Here is a 17,604-nt window from a genome sequence, read left to right as displayed (position 1 = left end):
CTCCCGAGGCCATAGCTTCCAGTATTGTGAGCATAACCTTGGTTACCCCAAGAATAGGTAAGTCAAGAAAGAGGTTGCTACCCCAGCACACTCAGCTCAGGCCTTCACCAGGGTCACAATCTCAAATACCTAGAGGGGCAAGGCAACTATAGTATGTTAATGAAGCAGGATGGAGAGAAGAAAATAAAACTCGAAAACTCGGGGCTCATTTAAGGGCAGCCACTTCTCAGCTCTTGTTGATGGTTGTCAGGCAGGAATGCAGACCCTGTACAGCCAGGCCTTCCAAGAAAAGACTTAAGTCTAAGGTTTTATCTGAAATCTTGCAAACTGACAACTAAATCACCTCTTTTAAAAACACTGTTGGCCAAATCCAACACTTTCAAGAACCGGTTAGGGCCCTTGGCAACCAAGTTGCATCCTCTGTCCTTCGCTGTTTTTAGGCATCCCTGTCCACCGCGCCTCCTGGTGGGCTCTCTCAGAACTCCATCCTGAGTAGAGGCGGCATGGTCTTGCTTTCCTGAGAAAGGAGGAACTCATTCATGTGTTGAACGTGGGTTAATCCAGGGTTTATATGTTAGTTATTCTTTGTGCATGCTACTGTACTTGACACATAGAAAAGCCTTCATAAATAAATGAGTGAATGAATAAATAAATAAGCCCACAAATATACTAAGGCTTAGAACAGTTAAGTGACTTTTTCAAGTCATGCTGTCAAGACCAGAGATTTTAACCCAGTTATTCTAACTTAATTCTTTGTCTAATAATAACGATTTATTTATTTATTTGCATATTTCTTTATATACTTTACTTATTTACTTACTTAGCAATGGACATTTTTAAGAAATAAAATTTTGCCCTGACCACTGAATCAAGGCCCTTCCAACCTTCCCACTCTGAGAACCTTGGGCCCAATATCCACAGAACTAGATCATCTTTTAGGCCTCTCCTAACACTGCACTAGCCTTAACCCCTCCGACCCTGCACCTGACTGGGAATGAGGTGCAGCTTCCTGGAGCCTCACTGCAGGAGCTGAGAAGTTTTCTCTGCCCTCTTTTGTGCTGAGGCCTGAAAAATTTCCAAGAGGATTTTATGCCCTGAGCCCTTTGATGCCTTTCATGTTTCCACCCAGACACAAATCAGATTCCCCAAAACCCCATTCAAACCATAGAGCTCCTCAAAAGGCCATTGAGGATCAGGCCCCCTGTGACTCCAACCTGATAGAAGAGGGCTGCATTGTTTAAAATCTCTACGAAGGGATCCATCACTCAGTAGCTGCCTTAAGTGCTAGAAATTTTCCCTGCTCCTGCCCCTCGTGAAAACACAGGTAACAAGGAACAACCACAGTCTGCAGAGTGCAATGTCAAAGGAACTGTGACGTGGAAATAAAGGGCACTAAGACAGCATTCCAGTTCTCCCTCTACTTACCTAGCAGGCATGACCCCACTTGAGTCACTTACTGTATCTCGGCCTCTGTTTCTGCATCTGTAAAATGACCCAGCGGAACTAGGCCATTCCAGCTCTGCTAGTGTCTTCCATATGAGTTTGTGTATTATAATGGCTCCTAGGATCAGGGACACAGCCCAATGCAAATACATACACAGTAGCAAAATTAAACTTTAATATTTAATGAAATACATATATTATCCTGCTGCCAAAGGCAGCTGGATTGTAATTTTCTCGAGGATAATTTAATGTCAGATTTATTTCAATGAAGCGCACCTCCCCATAGGATCCTTTTGGCCTGCACCCCCTCACACACATAAATCAGAATCTAATTTATATGGAAGTCACAGTGCCAGGCACTTGCAGGGACTGGGTGAGAACTCTGCGCACGTCATTCCAAGGCATAGGCAGTAACTCCTTGGGGTATCTTAATGGCATGAGGCAAAAAAAAAAAAAAAAAAAACCAGGTCTGAGTCTAAATGAAGGAGAAAAGTTCTGACCATTCAGATTTTTTCCACCTGACCTTTGTTTAGGTGGAAGTGACAAGGAGGCAGACTTCCGCTCAGCACATGGAAAAATATATTTAGCAGACAGAGCTCTCCAACTATGGAAAGGGTTGCTCAAGACAAAATGAGTTTCCCATTGTTGGAAGTATTCAGGCACTCAGCCTTGAATGGATAGTCGGTCTACAGCAGTGGTCCCTAAACCTGGCTGTGCATGAGACTTACCCAGGTAGCTCTCTGAACACTAGACTCTTGGGCTAACCTCCAGAGATTTGGCTTCACTGAGTGTGGGGTTGGGCCAAAGAATCTGGAATTTGACAAGTTCCCAGATGATTCTCCTGCAGATAACCCTGTCTGCACTACAGTTTGGGAAGAAATTGATGAGGTGAGCTTTAAGAAACCTTCCAGCCCTGAAATCTTATAACCCTGAAATGCAAATGGATAGCTTCTATAAAGAATTCCAAACCACTGAAGCTGAGAATGAGTACCTAGAACAAGAGCTACTCTCTCTCCAGATTGATAAGGAAATTGAGACCCAGGATAGACAAAGGGCATTGCCAAGGTCAAACAACCAGTGAGTGTTGGAGTTATGTCTAAAACCCAGAGGTCCTGATAATCCCTTGAAGGAAAAACATAGATTCTCACCCCAAGACTAAGTCCTCTCCTATATGCCAAGACTTCTGATCTTAGCTTAGTTTGAGCAAAATGCCTAGGCTACTCTTTCAAGAGGGACAGAATGCAATGGATGCTAGAGGGCATAAAGACATATCTACTTTCTTCTTTCCACAATCAGAAAACTTTGGTTCAAGTCCTGGCTCTACCACTTGTTAGTTGAATGAGACTGGGTGAGTTACCAAAACTCTTGGTGCTACCTTTGTCAAGTAGGAACAAGCATTCTGCCCTGCCTACCTCAGTACCTCATGGGAATCAAGAAAGTGAATCTGAAAAGAAAATCACAAATTGCAAATTACAATCTTCATGTGAAAGGTTGTGACCTTTTATCCACGTCCTATTCATCTTCAAAGTCACCTCCAGGTCATCGCCTTTCTGAGGTCTTTCCTGCTTCAGTCTCCAGAATCTCTCACTTGGACTCCTGATTTTACCACTCTTACCCATGGTCTTGCATTTCCCTTTGGTTATTTTATGTCAGCCCTTTTTGTCAGCTTATTTGGAAACCCAGTACTGAAAATTCTGGACTCTGCCACTGTCTCTGTGACTATGAGCCTGCCCCTTCCTTCCTCTGAACCTGTTTCCTACAGAATAGCCATTCAGATGAGCACCCTTGGAGTCAGACAAATCTGAACCCAAACTCTGGCTCACCCATTTGCTAGTTATGTAACCATGAACAAATAACCTCTCTGAGCCTCTGTTTTCTCACCTATAAAATGAAGATAATAACCATACCTTCTCCTGGAGTTGTTGAGAGGATGAAATGATGTTAATAATACTCTCAGCACAGCAGTAACCCCTGTAATGTTTAGTAAATGGCAACTGCTATAATCAATAGCATAAAGTGAAGAGATTGGGCTTCAGTGAGACAGCATTTCCTCTAGCAATGAGACAGCAAAGCAGTGAATAATCCTCCATTTCTTTCCTATGCTTTGTAGTAGGATTCAAAAAACTTGCTCAGAAAGTATTTAACAAAGTCTGTAGACTTCCCTGAGGTTCCTTCTGGATTCCTCAGCTGGTAATTCCTGTCAAGGCCTTTCAGACAATCATTCTTGGTTCATAAGTTCAAGGCAAGGAACTCGCTGTTCCTTGCGATTCCCAAGATGGCCTCCAAATGTTGTAGCCATAAATATATTTCAGCCACAAATTAGAAGGCAGGGAAAGGAATTTCAACCATATGGCAGGATGACGAATCATCCTGTGTTAATGAAAGTACATCTCAGCTCAGCCTCTGGTGTTCTGTACCTGGTGCTCACCTGGGGACCAGGAAATCTGGCGTAGAGATGTTAAATGGTGGCTGGGAATTCCAAGTGGGGGTGAGGTAGAGAGCAAGCAAGGATCTCCTCCACCAAGGGCAATCTATTCCAGAAGTCAGTGTTCTAGGAATGGGTCCTATCCTGTGGGTTCTTCCATGGCCATGGGACTAAGCAGGAATCTCTCTTGATTGGCAGGTCCCCCAGTGAATGTGAGCTGCAACATTTTCATCAACAGCTTTGGTTCCATTGCTGAGACAACCATGGTGAGTAAGTCAAAACACAAGCTGTTAGTTCCTGCTGGGGATATCTCTCCATGAAATATTTATCCTCTGCATTGATCTCCACCAAGGAGGTGGGGAATCAGCTGGGTTTTTTTCAAGTCTCCAGTGGTATACCATGAGGCTCAGATGTCTTTACTGTCGCACTAAATGTTTTCAGTAAAGATATAACATCTGAAAATGGTTAAAGAGCTAGCAGGGCAAGAACCTGCCAAACACCCAGGATTACAGAAACAAAATTATCCAACAAGTCAAATTTAAGAGCAAAAGAAAATATGAAGACCTATTTTTAAGTTTAACATTCAACTGCAGAATGGCAGAAGACTGCTGGTTATAGAAGCTGAAATGGGCATATTGGGTTAATTGTATATTTCCTCTACTGTTGAATACATTTAAAACTTTTCACAGTAAAAAAAGTTTAAAATAAATCAATTACACTAGAAGAAATGGCTAAAAAAAGATACCAAAAAATGGAATTGTGATTATCTCTGAATTATAAACTTATGAATAATTTTTACTTTCTTCCCATGGTATTTACATATTTTTCAAATTTCTGCAAGGGATGAATATTACATTAATAATTATAAATAAATATAATGATACTTTAAAGCATTTCTCAGCCTTTTTTTGTTTTCAACAGAAAAACAAATTATACTATGTTAAGGAAGTGATCTAGCTTGTGAAAAAATAATCAGGGCAGCCTACAGTTAACTGTAACCTATCCATTTCTGGACATCCACCTGCCCCTAATCTCGTTCAGGCTTTCATCGTGACTTGCTTACATGACTGCAAAGGGTTCTCATTGGCTTCCAGCTGGCCCCCTTCCAGTCTACTTTTTCCCACACTGGCCTTTCCAAAACACATATCTAACCACAGCACTGCCCTGATTTAAACCCTCCCTATGGCTCCCCATCACCCTCAACGTTAAACCCAAATTCTTTTGCAAAGATGAGGAGGATCCCTGTGATTCATCCTGCTTCATCTCTTCCCTCTCCCACTGCATACTCTAGCTGCACTGATTGCTTACAGCTCTCGATCCAGGTTGTCTCTCACTCCCTGCTTTACAGGTTTCTGGGGACTGCTGCTAGGCCGCTGCCCAGAGCACCCACTCCAGCCTTTTTTCCCTTGCCAATTCCTATTGTCCTTTAAGACTCAGCTTAGAACTTTTCTCATAGAAAGCCTCCCCACTCTAACATGTGTGTACATGTGTGTGAGTTCATGTGTGCACTTTACCCGAGGCTGGGATGAGTCCCTCTGTCCATTCTCTTGACACATTTTACAGTTTCCACAACAGCTCTTGCCACTTACAATTACCACTGTACCAGCCTGCTTATGTGTCCCTCCTGTCACTGTACTGTAAGTTCTTTGCATGCTGGTATCTTGTCTCATTTCCTGCGGGAACCTCAGCAGCTAGCACAGTGATTCAATAAGAGATAGTCAACAGCTTTTTAAATAAATAAACCAAATCAATTATATTGCTTATCAATTAAAACCAGTATTTGGTCCTAAGCATTTATGGAGATTACATCCAACCTTTTAGTCCCAGGCTGGCAAAAATCACTGAGTTCTGTAGGTGAGGTTGCAAATGGTCTAAAAGCTGTCCTTTGCAAACAGGCCTGTCTTGATATGGTCAAGAAGACTGTGCCCACATTCAGAGGACAAATGGTGAAACTCCCTAAAGTAACAGGCCTCTTATCTCCAAATGGAGATGGCCCCACTTGTTAGCTAGGAGCAAACACAGGTGCTTTTCACTGGGTATCCAGGTGAAATAAATAGCCAAGTTCTTTTCACCTTTGAATGGATGTCTTACAAGCAGTCTTAATGAGCCCCTGTGCTTGTCTTCCCCTCCTCCAAGATCAGAAGCAAGTTGACATTTGCATTAATCATAATCTGTACAGTGAGTGTGGACACTACCACTCTTTTTCCTCAATGGTAAATGGTTATCAAGCCAAGTCAGGGAGTGGACTATCTGGTTCTGTAAAGGACCTGGCTATATGAAGATAGGAGCACATATCTGCACTCATTTCCCTATAGTGACCAACAGAAACCTAATTTCTTCATACAGATTCCTAAAAAAAGAAAGTGGTTAAAAGCTCAGCTCTGGAATCACATACACTGAGCTCACTCACTATCTGTGAGGAGCTTATTTGCTTCATGTCTTTAAGCCTCAGTTTCTTCATCTGTAAAATCCCAATGGTAATTAACATACTGATATCATTAAGTTATTATGTGTAGTATGTAGAGAAAATGGTTTTTTGTTTTGTTTTGTTTTAAAACAGAGTTTCACTCTGTAGCCCAGCCTGGAGTGCAGTGGCGTGATCTCCACTCACTGTAAACTCTGCCTCCCAGATTCAAGCGATTCTTATGCCTCAGCCTCCCAAGTAGCTGGGATTACATACATGCACCACCAGGACCAGCTAATTTTTGTATTTTTAGTAGAGACGGGGTTTCGCCATGTCATCCAGGCTGGTCTCGAACTCCCGGCCTCATGTGATCCACCCACCTCACCCTCCCAAAGTGCTGGGATTACAGGCATGAGCCACCAGCCTAGAAAAATGTTTTTCATTGTACCTGCTTTGTAAATGTTCACTAAACATTTTTTATGGTGGCAATGATGATAGAGACTCTGGACACTGAAGCCCCAACATTATCACTGATGATTTGCTGTGCAATCTTGAGCAATCCTTAGACTTCTCTGAGGCTTGGTTTCTTCCTACTCTCCTCTCCACCCCCACCCCCACAACCCTCATCTCCTACTTCCCACCCCACATCTTCTGACTACCTTTTCAGACTTCACTTCTGCTGCATTTTGCTTTCTACAGAAACAGTGTAGCAGAGTAATTAGATACAGTCTTCAATGCCCAGACAAAATTTGAGGCTCAGCTCTGTGATCTTGGCCAAGGTATTTAAGTTGGCTTCCTCATCTGTTGAAAATAGGGATGCCCATAGCATTCACCGTGTGGCCTGCTGTGAGTATTAAGAGATAAAGCATGGAAAGTGCAAAGCGCAGTGCCTGATGCAAAGTACACATGCAATGATGCCAGCTATTGTTACATGCCATTTATAATTTTCAACACATTTTCACATTCACTCTCTCATGTGATTCCTCCACCAAATGTTTAGTCTTACAATGGCTCTGTAAAGTAGGCATACTATGTTCCCCATTGTACAGCTGAGAAAATGGAGATTTGTACAGATCATATCACAAAGCTAGTTAGTGACTGTGCAAGGATTAAGATCCAGTTCTCATATCCCATAGACAAGTGTTTGTTCTGTGCCACACTGCTATAACTCCAAAGAGCACAGACTAAAAAATTTGGAGGACCAGGACCTACAAAGTACACATAAGCAACAGTCTAAGTGCTATCAAAAGTGGAAATCCAACCCAATAGCATGCAATGCCCAGTTCCCCTCAAGAGAAAATAGTAACTAACAATAATGGAGATAATCAACAAGACAACCCCAGAGGAGATGGCCCCCTGGAGAAGAACTGAATAATCTTCAGACAGGAAATGAAGGATCAGCTATGATGTGCTGCCTTGAGAGTAGACCACAAATGACACAGTTTTCTTCTTATTTATTAAAGTTAATCCCAAGTAGGGCAGGAGGTGCTATTTCCAAGCTTGCACACTTCATAACATAGTAAGATCTCATTTAACATCACCAATAGGTTCTTAGAATCTGCAACTTTCAACAAAATGACTATAACACAAACAATTTTATTTCTCATCAACATTATAACAAAACAACATTATTCAATAAACTGCTAAATGTCATTTCACTTAAACTCTGTTCCCAATAACCTATCGATGATGTTAAATGAAGACTTATGTACTGTGATTTTTTTTTCCACTAGCTTCTTAATTATTTGTGTGTTTAACTTACTTTGCAGATGCTATAGGGGGAAAAGTCTCAGATCTAAAAAAAAAAAAAAATTGAGAAATTGCCTAGTTCAGCTGTCTATTTTCTGGAGAGAGATCTGGTGGTTAGAATGGTAAGGTCACTTGAGCAAAGTCACACAGCATGAAATAGGTGTGAAGGAAACACAGATCTGATGCTCTCTGCAGTGGTCAAGGATTCCCCTCCCTTCAGCTTCTTTCTCCTCTAGATTCCAATAACCAAAACTTTCGGGCCACTTTCCCATTCGAGCCTCTTTCCTTATCACTCAGAGTGTCTTTAGGAAACTGGTATTAGTATAATAACAAGCAAAACAACTTGTTCTTGAAGAACTTATTATATGCTACTACATATCAGGCAGAGAACAGACCACTTTGGTATCTGTCACCTAATTCAGGCTTGATAACAACCCCCATACAGTCGGAAGGGTTATCTCCAGTTCACAGATGAGAAAGCTGAGGGTCAGAAAAGTTAGGTTACTTTCCTAAGGACACACAGCTAATAAGTAGCAAGGGTAGAACTTCAACTCAGTGCATGGTCTCCTAAGCCAAATGTAAATATTTAATTCCTGGATGTTTGGGACTACCCACCCCTTGCTTGTCCCCTTTCATCACAGAGAATTAGAGCAAAAGAGAACTTAAGCTTGAACAGACATAGAAACTGGAGGCCTCCTCTGAAATCTAGGTGGAAAGAAAAAATAAAAATAAAAGAAACTGGAGGCCAGAGAAAGGATTGCACTTGCCCATGGACACACACACAGAGCTAATTAGTGGCACAGTCAGCCCAAGCTCCCTGACTTCCAGCCCAGAATCTGCCTCTCCAACCCCACAAAGAGCTGGTTGTGCACCATGGGTCCAAGGTAATATGGACATAGTCCTGGTGTCAGAAACTTTCCAGGCTGTGTTTGTTCTCCAGAAACAGCAGGAGTGCATAGCAGCTCTATAAACAGCTGGAGTCCCCAGGCCTAACTGCCTGCCTCCCAGGACCTGGCTTTATTCACCGAAGCTAACAGACCTGAGAACAGAGAGGCAGCCAGCAAAGCAACAGGGGTCTCTATTCAGTCCTGACAAGGGGAAGGCTGAGACTGCCTGTCCTTTATCTAACCTTTTCCAGGACTCTCTCTGAGTCTGTGCAGCAAGAGGAAGGTAGAAGTTCAAACAGAAATGTACAAGACAGGCCACGCCCGGTGGCTCATACCTATAATCCCAGCACTTTGGGAGGCTGAGGTGGGCAGATTGCTTGAGCCCAGGAGTTCAAGACCAGCCTGGGCAAATGGTGAAACCCTGCCTCAACTAAAAAAAAAATAAAAATAAAAATTAGCCGGGTGTGGTGGCACATGCCTCTAGTCCCAGCTACTCAGGGAGCAGGGGCTAAGGCAGGAGGATCACCTGAGCCTTAGGAGGTCAAGGGTGCAATGAGCTGTGATTGTGCCACTGCACTCCAGCCTGGGCAACAGAGTGAGGCCCTGTCTAAAAAAAAAAAAAAAAGAAGGAAAGAAAAAGTAAAAGAAAGAAATATACAAAGGAAAAGAGGAAAGAGAGTCCTGATCTAGAGCAGCCTCTCTGGTAGTCCACAAAGAGCTAAAACTCAGATGATAAAAGCTAGCTCATCTGGACACATGTGCATAAGTGTGTGCACTGCAGCATCTATGGATCTGTGTAGTATGTATGTGTAGGTGTATATTGTGGGATTGTGCAGTTGTATACATAGGCATGTGTATATGTGATGCTAATTTGAACATACGTAGACATGTAACCTCAAAGAGAATGTGTATGATCATATATAGTTCACATATATAGTTCACATATATAGTTCACATATATATTCACATATAAGTATGTGTATTTCTGTGTTTATATATGTACATGTGTTTATATATGTACATGTACATGATCATATATAAGTTCACATATAGTTCACATATATATTCACATATGAATATAAGTATGTGTATTTCTGTGTTTATATATGTACATGTGGAAATCTGTATGTATGAATACGCATGTATCCGTGAGTTTTCATATATGCAGGAGATGTGAAAATACTTAAGAACTAATGTGCATGAAGTATATTCTTTGGGTATTTGTATGTGGATATTTGTGAATATATAAAGAGATATTTAAGTATGTATCAGCATTTGAGTGAACACATTTACATGTGTGTACATGCATGCACATGTGAATGTGTGTGCATATTAATACATGTGAATAATTAAAAGAGTATTTAAATGTGTATCAGTATGGGAGTATATCTATACATGTGTGCACATTAAGGAACTTGTACATTGCTGGAATTCATGTAGAACTATATATAAATACATGAGAGAGAGAGAAAGAGAAAGAGAGTGTGTGTGTGAGAGTGTGTGTGTGTGTGTGTGTGTGTTGACATCCTTTGGGCATGAATCCCAGTATTTCCATTATTAGAATATGTGTTCTAGCCTCTCTTGCCAAGGGGCAAGCTAGCTTGGCACGGAGACAGGTGCACTGTGGCCAGGACCCCTGTTGATTGATGACAGCCTATGCAACTACAGTCCACAAGTTTGGCTTTATTTGACATTAAAGGACAATGGACAGAGCCCTGAACCAGGAGTCAAGAGACAGGGTTTGTGTTCTCACTCTGCCACCATGTAACACTTTTGAGACTTAGTTCCCCTAGGTACATGGCTCTAAGAATGGTGCAGCGGATCACACAGAGTAATAGGTATGCAAGTCTTTGGTAAATGCTATAGAAATATAAAAGATTATTTACTACTAAACTAGTCAGCCAAAGCAAAGACTTTGCATTCGTCCATTTTCACAGTGCTAATAAAGACATACCCAAGACTGGGCAATTTACAAAAGAAAAAGGTTTAATTGCAGTTCTACATGGCTGGGGAAGCCTTACAATCATGGTGGAAGGCAAGGAAGAGCAAGTCACATCTTACGTGAATGGCAGCAGGCAAAGAGAGTTTGTGAAGAAAAACTCTCCCTTATAATAACCATCAGATCTCGTGAGACTTATACACACTATCACAAGAACAGCTTGGGAAGGCCCTGCCCTAATGATTCAATTACCCGCCACCAGGTCCCTCCCACAACACATGGAAATTCAAGATGAGATTTCGGTGGGGACACAACCAAACCACATCATTCCGTTTCTGGCCCCTCCCAAATCTCATGTTCTCACATTTCAAAACCAATCATGCCTTCCCAACAGTCCCCCAAAGTCTTAACTCATTTCAGCATTAACTCAAAAGTCCATAGTCCAGAGTCTCATTCGAGACAAGGCAAGTTCCTTCCACCTATGAGCCTATAATATCAAAAGCAAGTTAGTTGCACAGGCACAGTGGTTCATGCCTGTAATCCCAGCATTTTGGGAGGCTAAGTTGGATAGATCACTTGAGGTCAGGAGTTCAAGATCAGCCTGGCCAACATGATGAAACCCCATCTCTACTAAAAATACAAAAATTGGCCAGGCATGGTGGTGCAAGCCTGTAATCCCAGCTACTAGGAGGCTGAGGCAGGAGAATTGCTTGAACCCAGGAGGCAGAAGTTGCAGTGAGCAGAGACAGCACCACAGCACTCCAGCCTGGGTGACAGAGTGAGACTCTTTCTAAAATAAATAAATAAATAAAATCTGGAAAAAAAAAAAAGCAAGTTAGTTACTTCCTGGATACAATGGGGGTATAGGCATTGAATAAATACAGCCATTCTAAATGAGAGACGTTGGCCAAAACAAAAGGGCTACAGGCCCCATGCAAGTCTGAAATTCAGCAGGGTAGTCAAATCTTAAAGCTCCAAAATGTTCTCCTTTGACTCCACATCTCACATCCATGTCACGCTGATTCAAGGGAACCCATCCCTTGAATGGGTTCATGGTCTTGGGCAGCTCCTCTCCTGTGGCTCTGCAGGGTACAGCCTCCCTCCTGGCTGCTTTCAAAGACTGGCATTGAGTGTCTGTACCTTTTCCAGGCTCACAGTGCAAGCTGTCAGTGGATCTACCATTCTGGGGTCTGGAGTATGGTGGCCCTCTTCTCACAGCTCCACTAGGTGGTACCCAAGTAGGGACTCTGTGTGGGGGCTTCAACCCCACATTTCCCTTCTGCACTACCCTAGTAGGAATTCTCCATAAGGGCCCCATCCATGCAGCAGACTTTTGCCTGGGCATCCAGGCATTTCCATACATCTTCTGAAATCTAGGTGGAGGTTCCCAAACCTCAATTCCTGACTTCTGTGCACCCACAGGCTCAACGCCATGTGGAAGCCACCAAGGCTGGGTGCTTCCACTCTCTGAAGCAACAACCTGAGCTATACCATGGCACCTTTTAGTCATGGCTAAAGTGGCTGGAACTCAGAACACCAAGTTCCTAGACTGCACACAGCACAGGGACCCTGGGCCTGGCCCACGAAACCATTTTCCCCTAGGCTTTTGGGTTGTGAGGGGAGGGGCTGCTGTGAAGACCTCTGACATGCTCTGGAGACAGTTTCCTGGTCGTATTGGGGATTAACATTTGGCTCCTCATTACTTATGCAAATTTATTCAGCCAGCTTCAATTTCTCCTCAGAAAATGGGTTTTTATTTACAACGTAAGGCTGCAAATTTTCCAAACTTTTATGCTCTGCTTCCCATATAAAACTGAGTGCCTTTAACAGCACCCAGGTAATATCTTGAAGGCTTTGCTGCTTAGAAATTTCTTCCGCCAGATACCCTAAATCATCTCTCTCAAGTTCAAAGTTCCACAAATCTCTAGGGCAGGGGCAAAATGCTGCCAGTCTCTTTGCTAAAACATAAGAAGCGTCACCTTTGCTCCAGTTCCCAACAAGTTCCTCACCTCCATCTGAGACCACCTCAGCCTAGACTTTATTGTCCACGTTACTATCAGCATTTTGGGCAAAGCCATTCAACAAGTCTCTAGGAAGTTCCAAACTTTCCCACATTTTCCTGTCTTCTTCTGAGCCCTCCAAACTGTTCCAACCTCTGCCTGTTGCCCAGTTTCACATTTTTGAGTATCTTTTCCACAGTCCCCAAAGTCAATTCCACATTTTCAAGTATCTTTTCAGCATCGCCCTAACATACTGGTACCAATTTACTGTATTAGTCCATTTTCATGCTGCTGATAAATACATACCTGAGACTAGATATTTACAAAAGAAAGAGTTTTATTGGACTTAAAGTTCCACGTGGCTGGGCAGGCCTCACAATCATGGTGGAAGGTGAAAGGCCCATCTCACATGGCAGCAGACAAAAGAATTTGTGCAGGAATACTCCTCTTTTTAAAACTATCAGATCTTGCGAGACTTATACAGTATCAGGAGAACAACATGGGAAAGGCCCGCCCCTATGATTCAATTGCCTCCCACCAGATCCCTCCCACAACATGTGGGAATTCAAGATGAGATTTGGGTGGGGATATAGCAAAACTATATTAGACTCCAACACTTCAACACACAAACGTAAGGAAATGCCCTTCTGGGTTTCTGAGGTTTTCTGTTTTTCTTTTTCTGCTTCTTTCTGTTTTCACTGGTATCTCTTCATTCATTTGTTCTTTCCACTCCATTTATTAATTAAGGTCTTACATGTGCTAAATTTGGCATTAGGCTCTAGAGATAGACTTCTGTTTTAATCCTATAAGCTAGGCTTTCCTGCAGTAACAAATCCCCAAAATCTCAGCATCTTCAGACAACAATGATTCATTTATCCCTCATCTAAAGTCTGCCGCAAATCTAGGGGATCTCCAGGGCTTCTGTCCCCCATGTAGTAACTCAGCATTGCATTTTCATATCAACACATAATTTCACATTTGCCATGAAAGAGAACAATACACTGAAGGGTTGAACATTGGTGTATTAGTTTGTGCTACTATAACAAAATACCACAGATCAGATGGCTTCAACAACAGAAAATTATGTTGTCACAGTTCTGGAGGCTAAGTGTCCAAGATCAAGGTGGCACCAGAGTTGGTCTCTGGTGAGGGACCGTTTCCTGGCTTGTAGACAGCCTTTCTCTCACTGTGTCCTCATATGGTCTTCTGTGTGCAGAGAAAGAGAAAGATTTGGTACCTCTTTCTCTCCTTTCTTTTTCTTTTTCTTTCTTTTTTTTTTAATTGCATTTTAGGTTTTGGGGTACATGTGAAAAACATGCAAGATTGTTGCATAGGTGCATACGTGGCAGTGTGATTTGCCGCCTTCCTCCCCTTCACCTATATGTGGCATTTCTCCCCATGCTCTCTCTCTCCAACTCCCCACCCCCTGCTGTCCTCCCTACTCCCCCCAACGGACCCCAGTGTATAGTGCTCCCCTCCCCGTGTCCATGTGTTCCCATTGTTCAACACCCGTCTATGAGTGAGAACATGTGATGTCTGATTTTGTGTTCTTGTGTCAGTTTGCTGAGAATGATGGTTTCCAGGTTCATCCATGTCCCTACAAAGGATGCGAACTCATCGTTTTTGAAGGCTGCATAATATTCCATGGTGTATATGTGCCACATTTTCCCTGTCCAGTCTATCATCGATGGGCATTTGGGTTGGTTCCAGGTCTTTGCTATTGTAAACTGTGCTGCAATGAACATTCGTGTGCATGTGTCCTTATAGCAGAACGATTTATAATCCTTTGGATATATACCTAGTAATGGGATTGCTGGGTCAAATGGAATTTCTATTTCTAGGTCCTTGAGGAATCGCCACACTGTCTTTCACAATGGTTGAACCAATTTACACTCCCACCAATAGTGTAAAAGTGTTCCTTTTTCTCCGCATCCTCTCCAGCATCTGTTGTCTCCAGATTTTTTAATGATTGCCATTCTAACTGGCGTGAGATGGTATCTCAATGTAGTTTTGATTTGCATTTCTCTAATGACCAGTGATGATGAGAATTTTTTCATATGCTTGTTGGCCTCATGTATGTCTTCTTTTGTAAAGCATCTGTGCATATCCTTCATCGATTTTTGAATGGGCTTGTTTGTTTTTTTCTTGTAAATCTGTTTTAGTTCGTTGTAAATTCTGGATATCAGCCCTGTGTCAGATGGGTAGGCTGCAAAAATTTTTTCCCATTCTGTTGGTTGCCAATTCGCTGTATTGACTGTTTCTTTTGCCGTGCAGAAGCTGTGGAGTTTGATTAGGTCCCATTTGTCTATTTTGGCTTTTGTTGCCAATGCGTTTGGTGTTTTTGTCATGAAGTCCCTGCCTATGCCTATGTCCTGAATGGTTTTGCCTAGATTTTCTTCTAGGGTTTTTATGGTGTTAGGTCTTATTTTTAAGTCTTTAATCCATCTGGAGTTAATTTTAGTGTAAAGTGTCAGGAAGGGGTCCAGTTTCTGCTTTCTGCATATGGCTAGCCAGTTTTCCCAACACCACTTATTAAACAGGGAATCCTTTCCCCATTGCTTGTTTTTATCAGGTTTGGCAAAGATCGGATGGTTGTAGTTATGTTGTGTTGCCTCCAACGCCTCTGTTCTGTTCCATTGGTCTATACCTCTGTTTTGGTACCAGTACCATGCTGTTTTGATTACTGTAGCCTTGTAGTATAGTTTGAAGTGAGGTAGTGTGATGCCTCCCGCTTTGTTCTTTTTGCTTAGAATTGACTTGGCTATGCGGGCTCTCTTTTGGTTCCATATGAAGTTTAAGGTGGTTTTTTCCAGTTCTGTGAAGAAGGTCATTGGTAGCTTGATGGGGATAGCGTTGAATCTGTGAATTACTTTGGGCAGTATGGCCATTTTCACGATATTGATTCTTCCTAACCATGAATATGGAATGTTTCTCCATCTGTTTGTGTCCTCTCTTATTTCATTGAGCAGTGGTTTGTAGTTCTCCTTGAAGAGGTCCTTTACATTCCTTGTTAGCTGTATTCCTAGGTATTTTATTCTCTTTGTAGCAATTGTGAATGGCAGTTCGTTCTTGATTTGGCTCTCTTTAAGTCTGTTATTGGTGTATAGGAATGCTTGTGATTTTTGCACATTGATTTTGTATCCTGAGACTTTGCTGAAGTTGCTTATCAGTTTCAGGAGATTTTGGGCTGAGATGATGGGGTCTTCTAGATATACAATCATGTCATCTGCAAATAGAGACAATTCGACTTCCTCCTTTCCTATTTGAATATCCTTTATTTCTTTTTCTTGCCCGATTGCTCTGGCTAGAACTTCCAATACTATATTGAATAGGAGTGGTGAGAGAGGGCATCCTTGTCTAGTGCCAGAATTTCAAAGGGAATGTTTCCAGTTTTTGCCCATTCAGTATGATATTGGCTGTTCGTTTGTCATAAATAGCTTTTATTATTAGTGAGATATGTTCCATCAATACCTAGTTTATTGAGAGTTTTTAGCATAAAGCGCTGTTGAATTTTGTTGAAGGCCTTCTCTGCATCAATTGAGATAATCATGTGGTTTTTGTCTTTGGTTCTGTTTATGTGGTGAATTACATTTATAGACTTGCGTATATTGAACCAGCCTTGCATCCCCAGGATGAATCCTACTTGATCATGGTGGATAAGCTTTTTGATGTGCTGTTGTAATCAGCTTGCCAGTATTTTATTGAAGATTTTTGCATCTATGTTCATCATGGATATTGGCCTGTAGTTTTCTTTTCTTGTTGAGTCTCTGCCGGGTATTGGTATCAGGATGATGTTGGTCTCATAATATTATTTGGGAAGGATTCCCTCTTTTTGGATTATTTGGAATAGTTTCAGAAGGAATGGTACCAGTTCCTCTTTGTATGTCTGGTAGAATTCGGCTGTGAACCCATCTGGACCTGGGCTTTTTTTGGGTGGTAGGCTCTTAATTGCTGCCTCGACTTCAGACCTTGTTATTGGTCTATTCAGGGTTTCGAATTCTTCCTGGTTTAGGTTTTGGAGAAGGCAACTGTCCAGGAATTTATCCATTTCTTCCAGGTTTTCTAGTTTATGTGCATAGAGTTGTTTGTAATAATCTCTGATGATGGTTTGAATTTCTGTGGAATCTGTGGTGATATGCCCTTTATCATTTTTTATTGCATCTATTTGGTTATTCTCTCTTTTCTTTTTTATTAATCTGGCTAGTGGTCTGTCTATTTTGTTGATCTTTTCAAAAAACCAGCTCCTGGATTTATTGATTTTTTGAAGGGTTTTTCGTGTCTCTATCTCCTTCAATTCTGCTTTGATCTTAGTTATTTCTTGTCTTCTGCTAGGTTTTGAGTTTTTTTGATCTTGCTCCTCTAGCTCTTTGAATTTTGATGACAGGGTGTCAATTTTAGATCTCTCCTTTCTTCTCATGTGGGCACTTATTGCTATATATTTTCCTCTAGAGACTGCTTTAAATGTGTCCCAGAGATTCTAGTATGTGGTGTCTTCATTCTCATTGGTTTCGAAGAACATCTTTATTTCTGCCTTCATTTCATTGTTTATCCAGTCAACATTTAGGAGAAAGTTGTTCAGTTTCCATGAAGCTGTGAGGTTCTGGGTTGGTTTCTGAATTCTGAGTTCTAACTTGATTGCACTGTGGTCTGAGAGACTGTTTGTTATGATTTCCATTCTTTTGCATTTGCTGAGGAGTGATTTACTTCCAATTATGTGGTCAATTTTAGAGTAGGTGTGATGTGGTGCTGAGAAGAAT

The 17,604-nt window shown here is 41.8% G+C and overlaps 1 protein-coding gene across 3 annotated transcripts in view; it reads left to right on the top strand.

Annotated features, from left to right (window-relative positions):
* GLRA1 (glycine receptor alpha 1) overlaps nt 1-17,604 on the top strand; it is a 110,207-nt gene that overhangs the window by 33,582 nt on the left and 59,021 nt on the right. For all 3 annotated transcript variants that reach the window (XM_012464290.2, XM_012463634.2, XM_012462897.2), the window contains one exon: nt 4,067-4,134. In XM_012464290.2, coding sequence (XP_012319713.1) covers nt 4,132-4,134 — 3 coding nt within the window. In that variant the 5' untranslated portion in view covers nt 4,067-4,131. The remainder of the gene's footprint in view (nt 1-4,066; nt 4,135-17,604) is intronic.

The sequence above is a fragment of the Aotus nancymaae genome, unplaced genomic scaffold (assembly GCF_030222135.1).
Source record: "Aotus nancymaae isolate 86718 unplaced genomic scaffold, 86718_ANA_hifiasm-v0.15.2.pri h1tg000064l_1, whole genome shotgun sequence".
Lineage (NCBI taxonomy): Eukaryota > Metazoa > Chordata > Mammalia > Primates > Aotidae > Aotus > Aotus nancymaae.
Note: the sequence above shows the minus strand (reverse complement) of the source record. Positions and strands in the feature narration are given on the sequence as shown.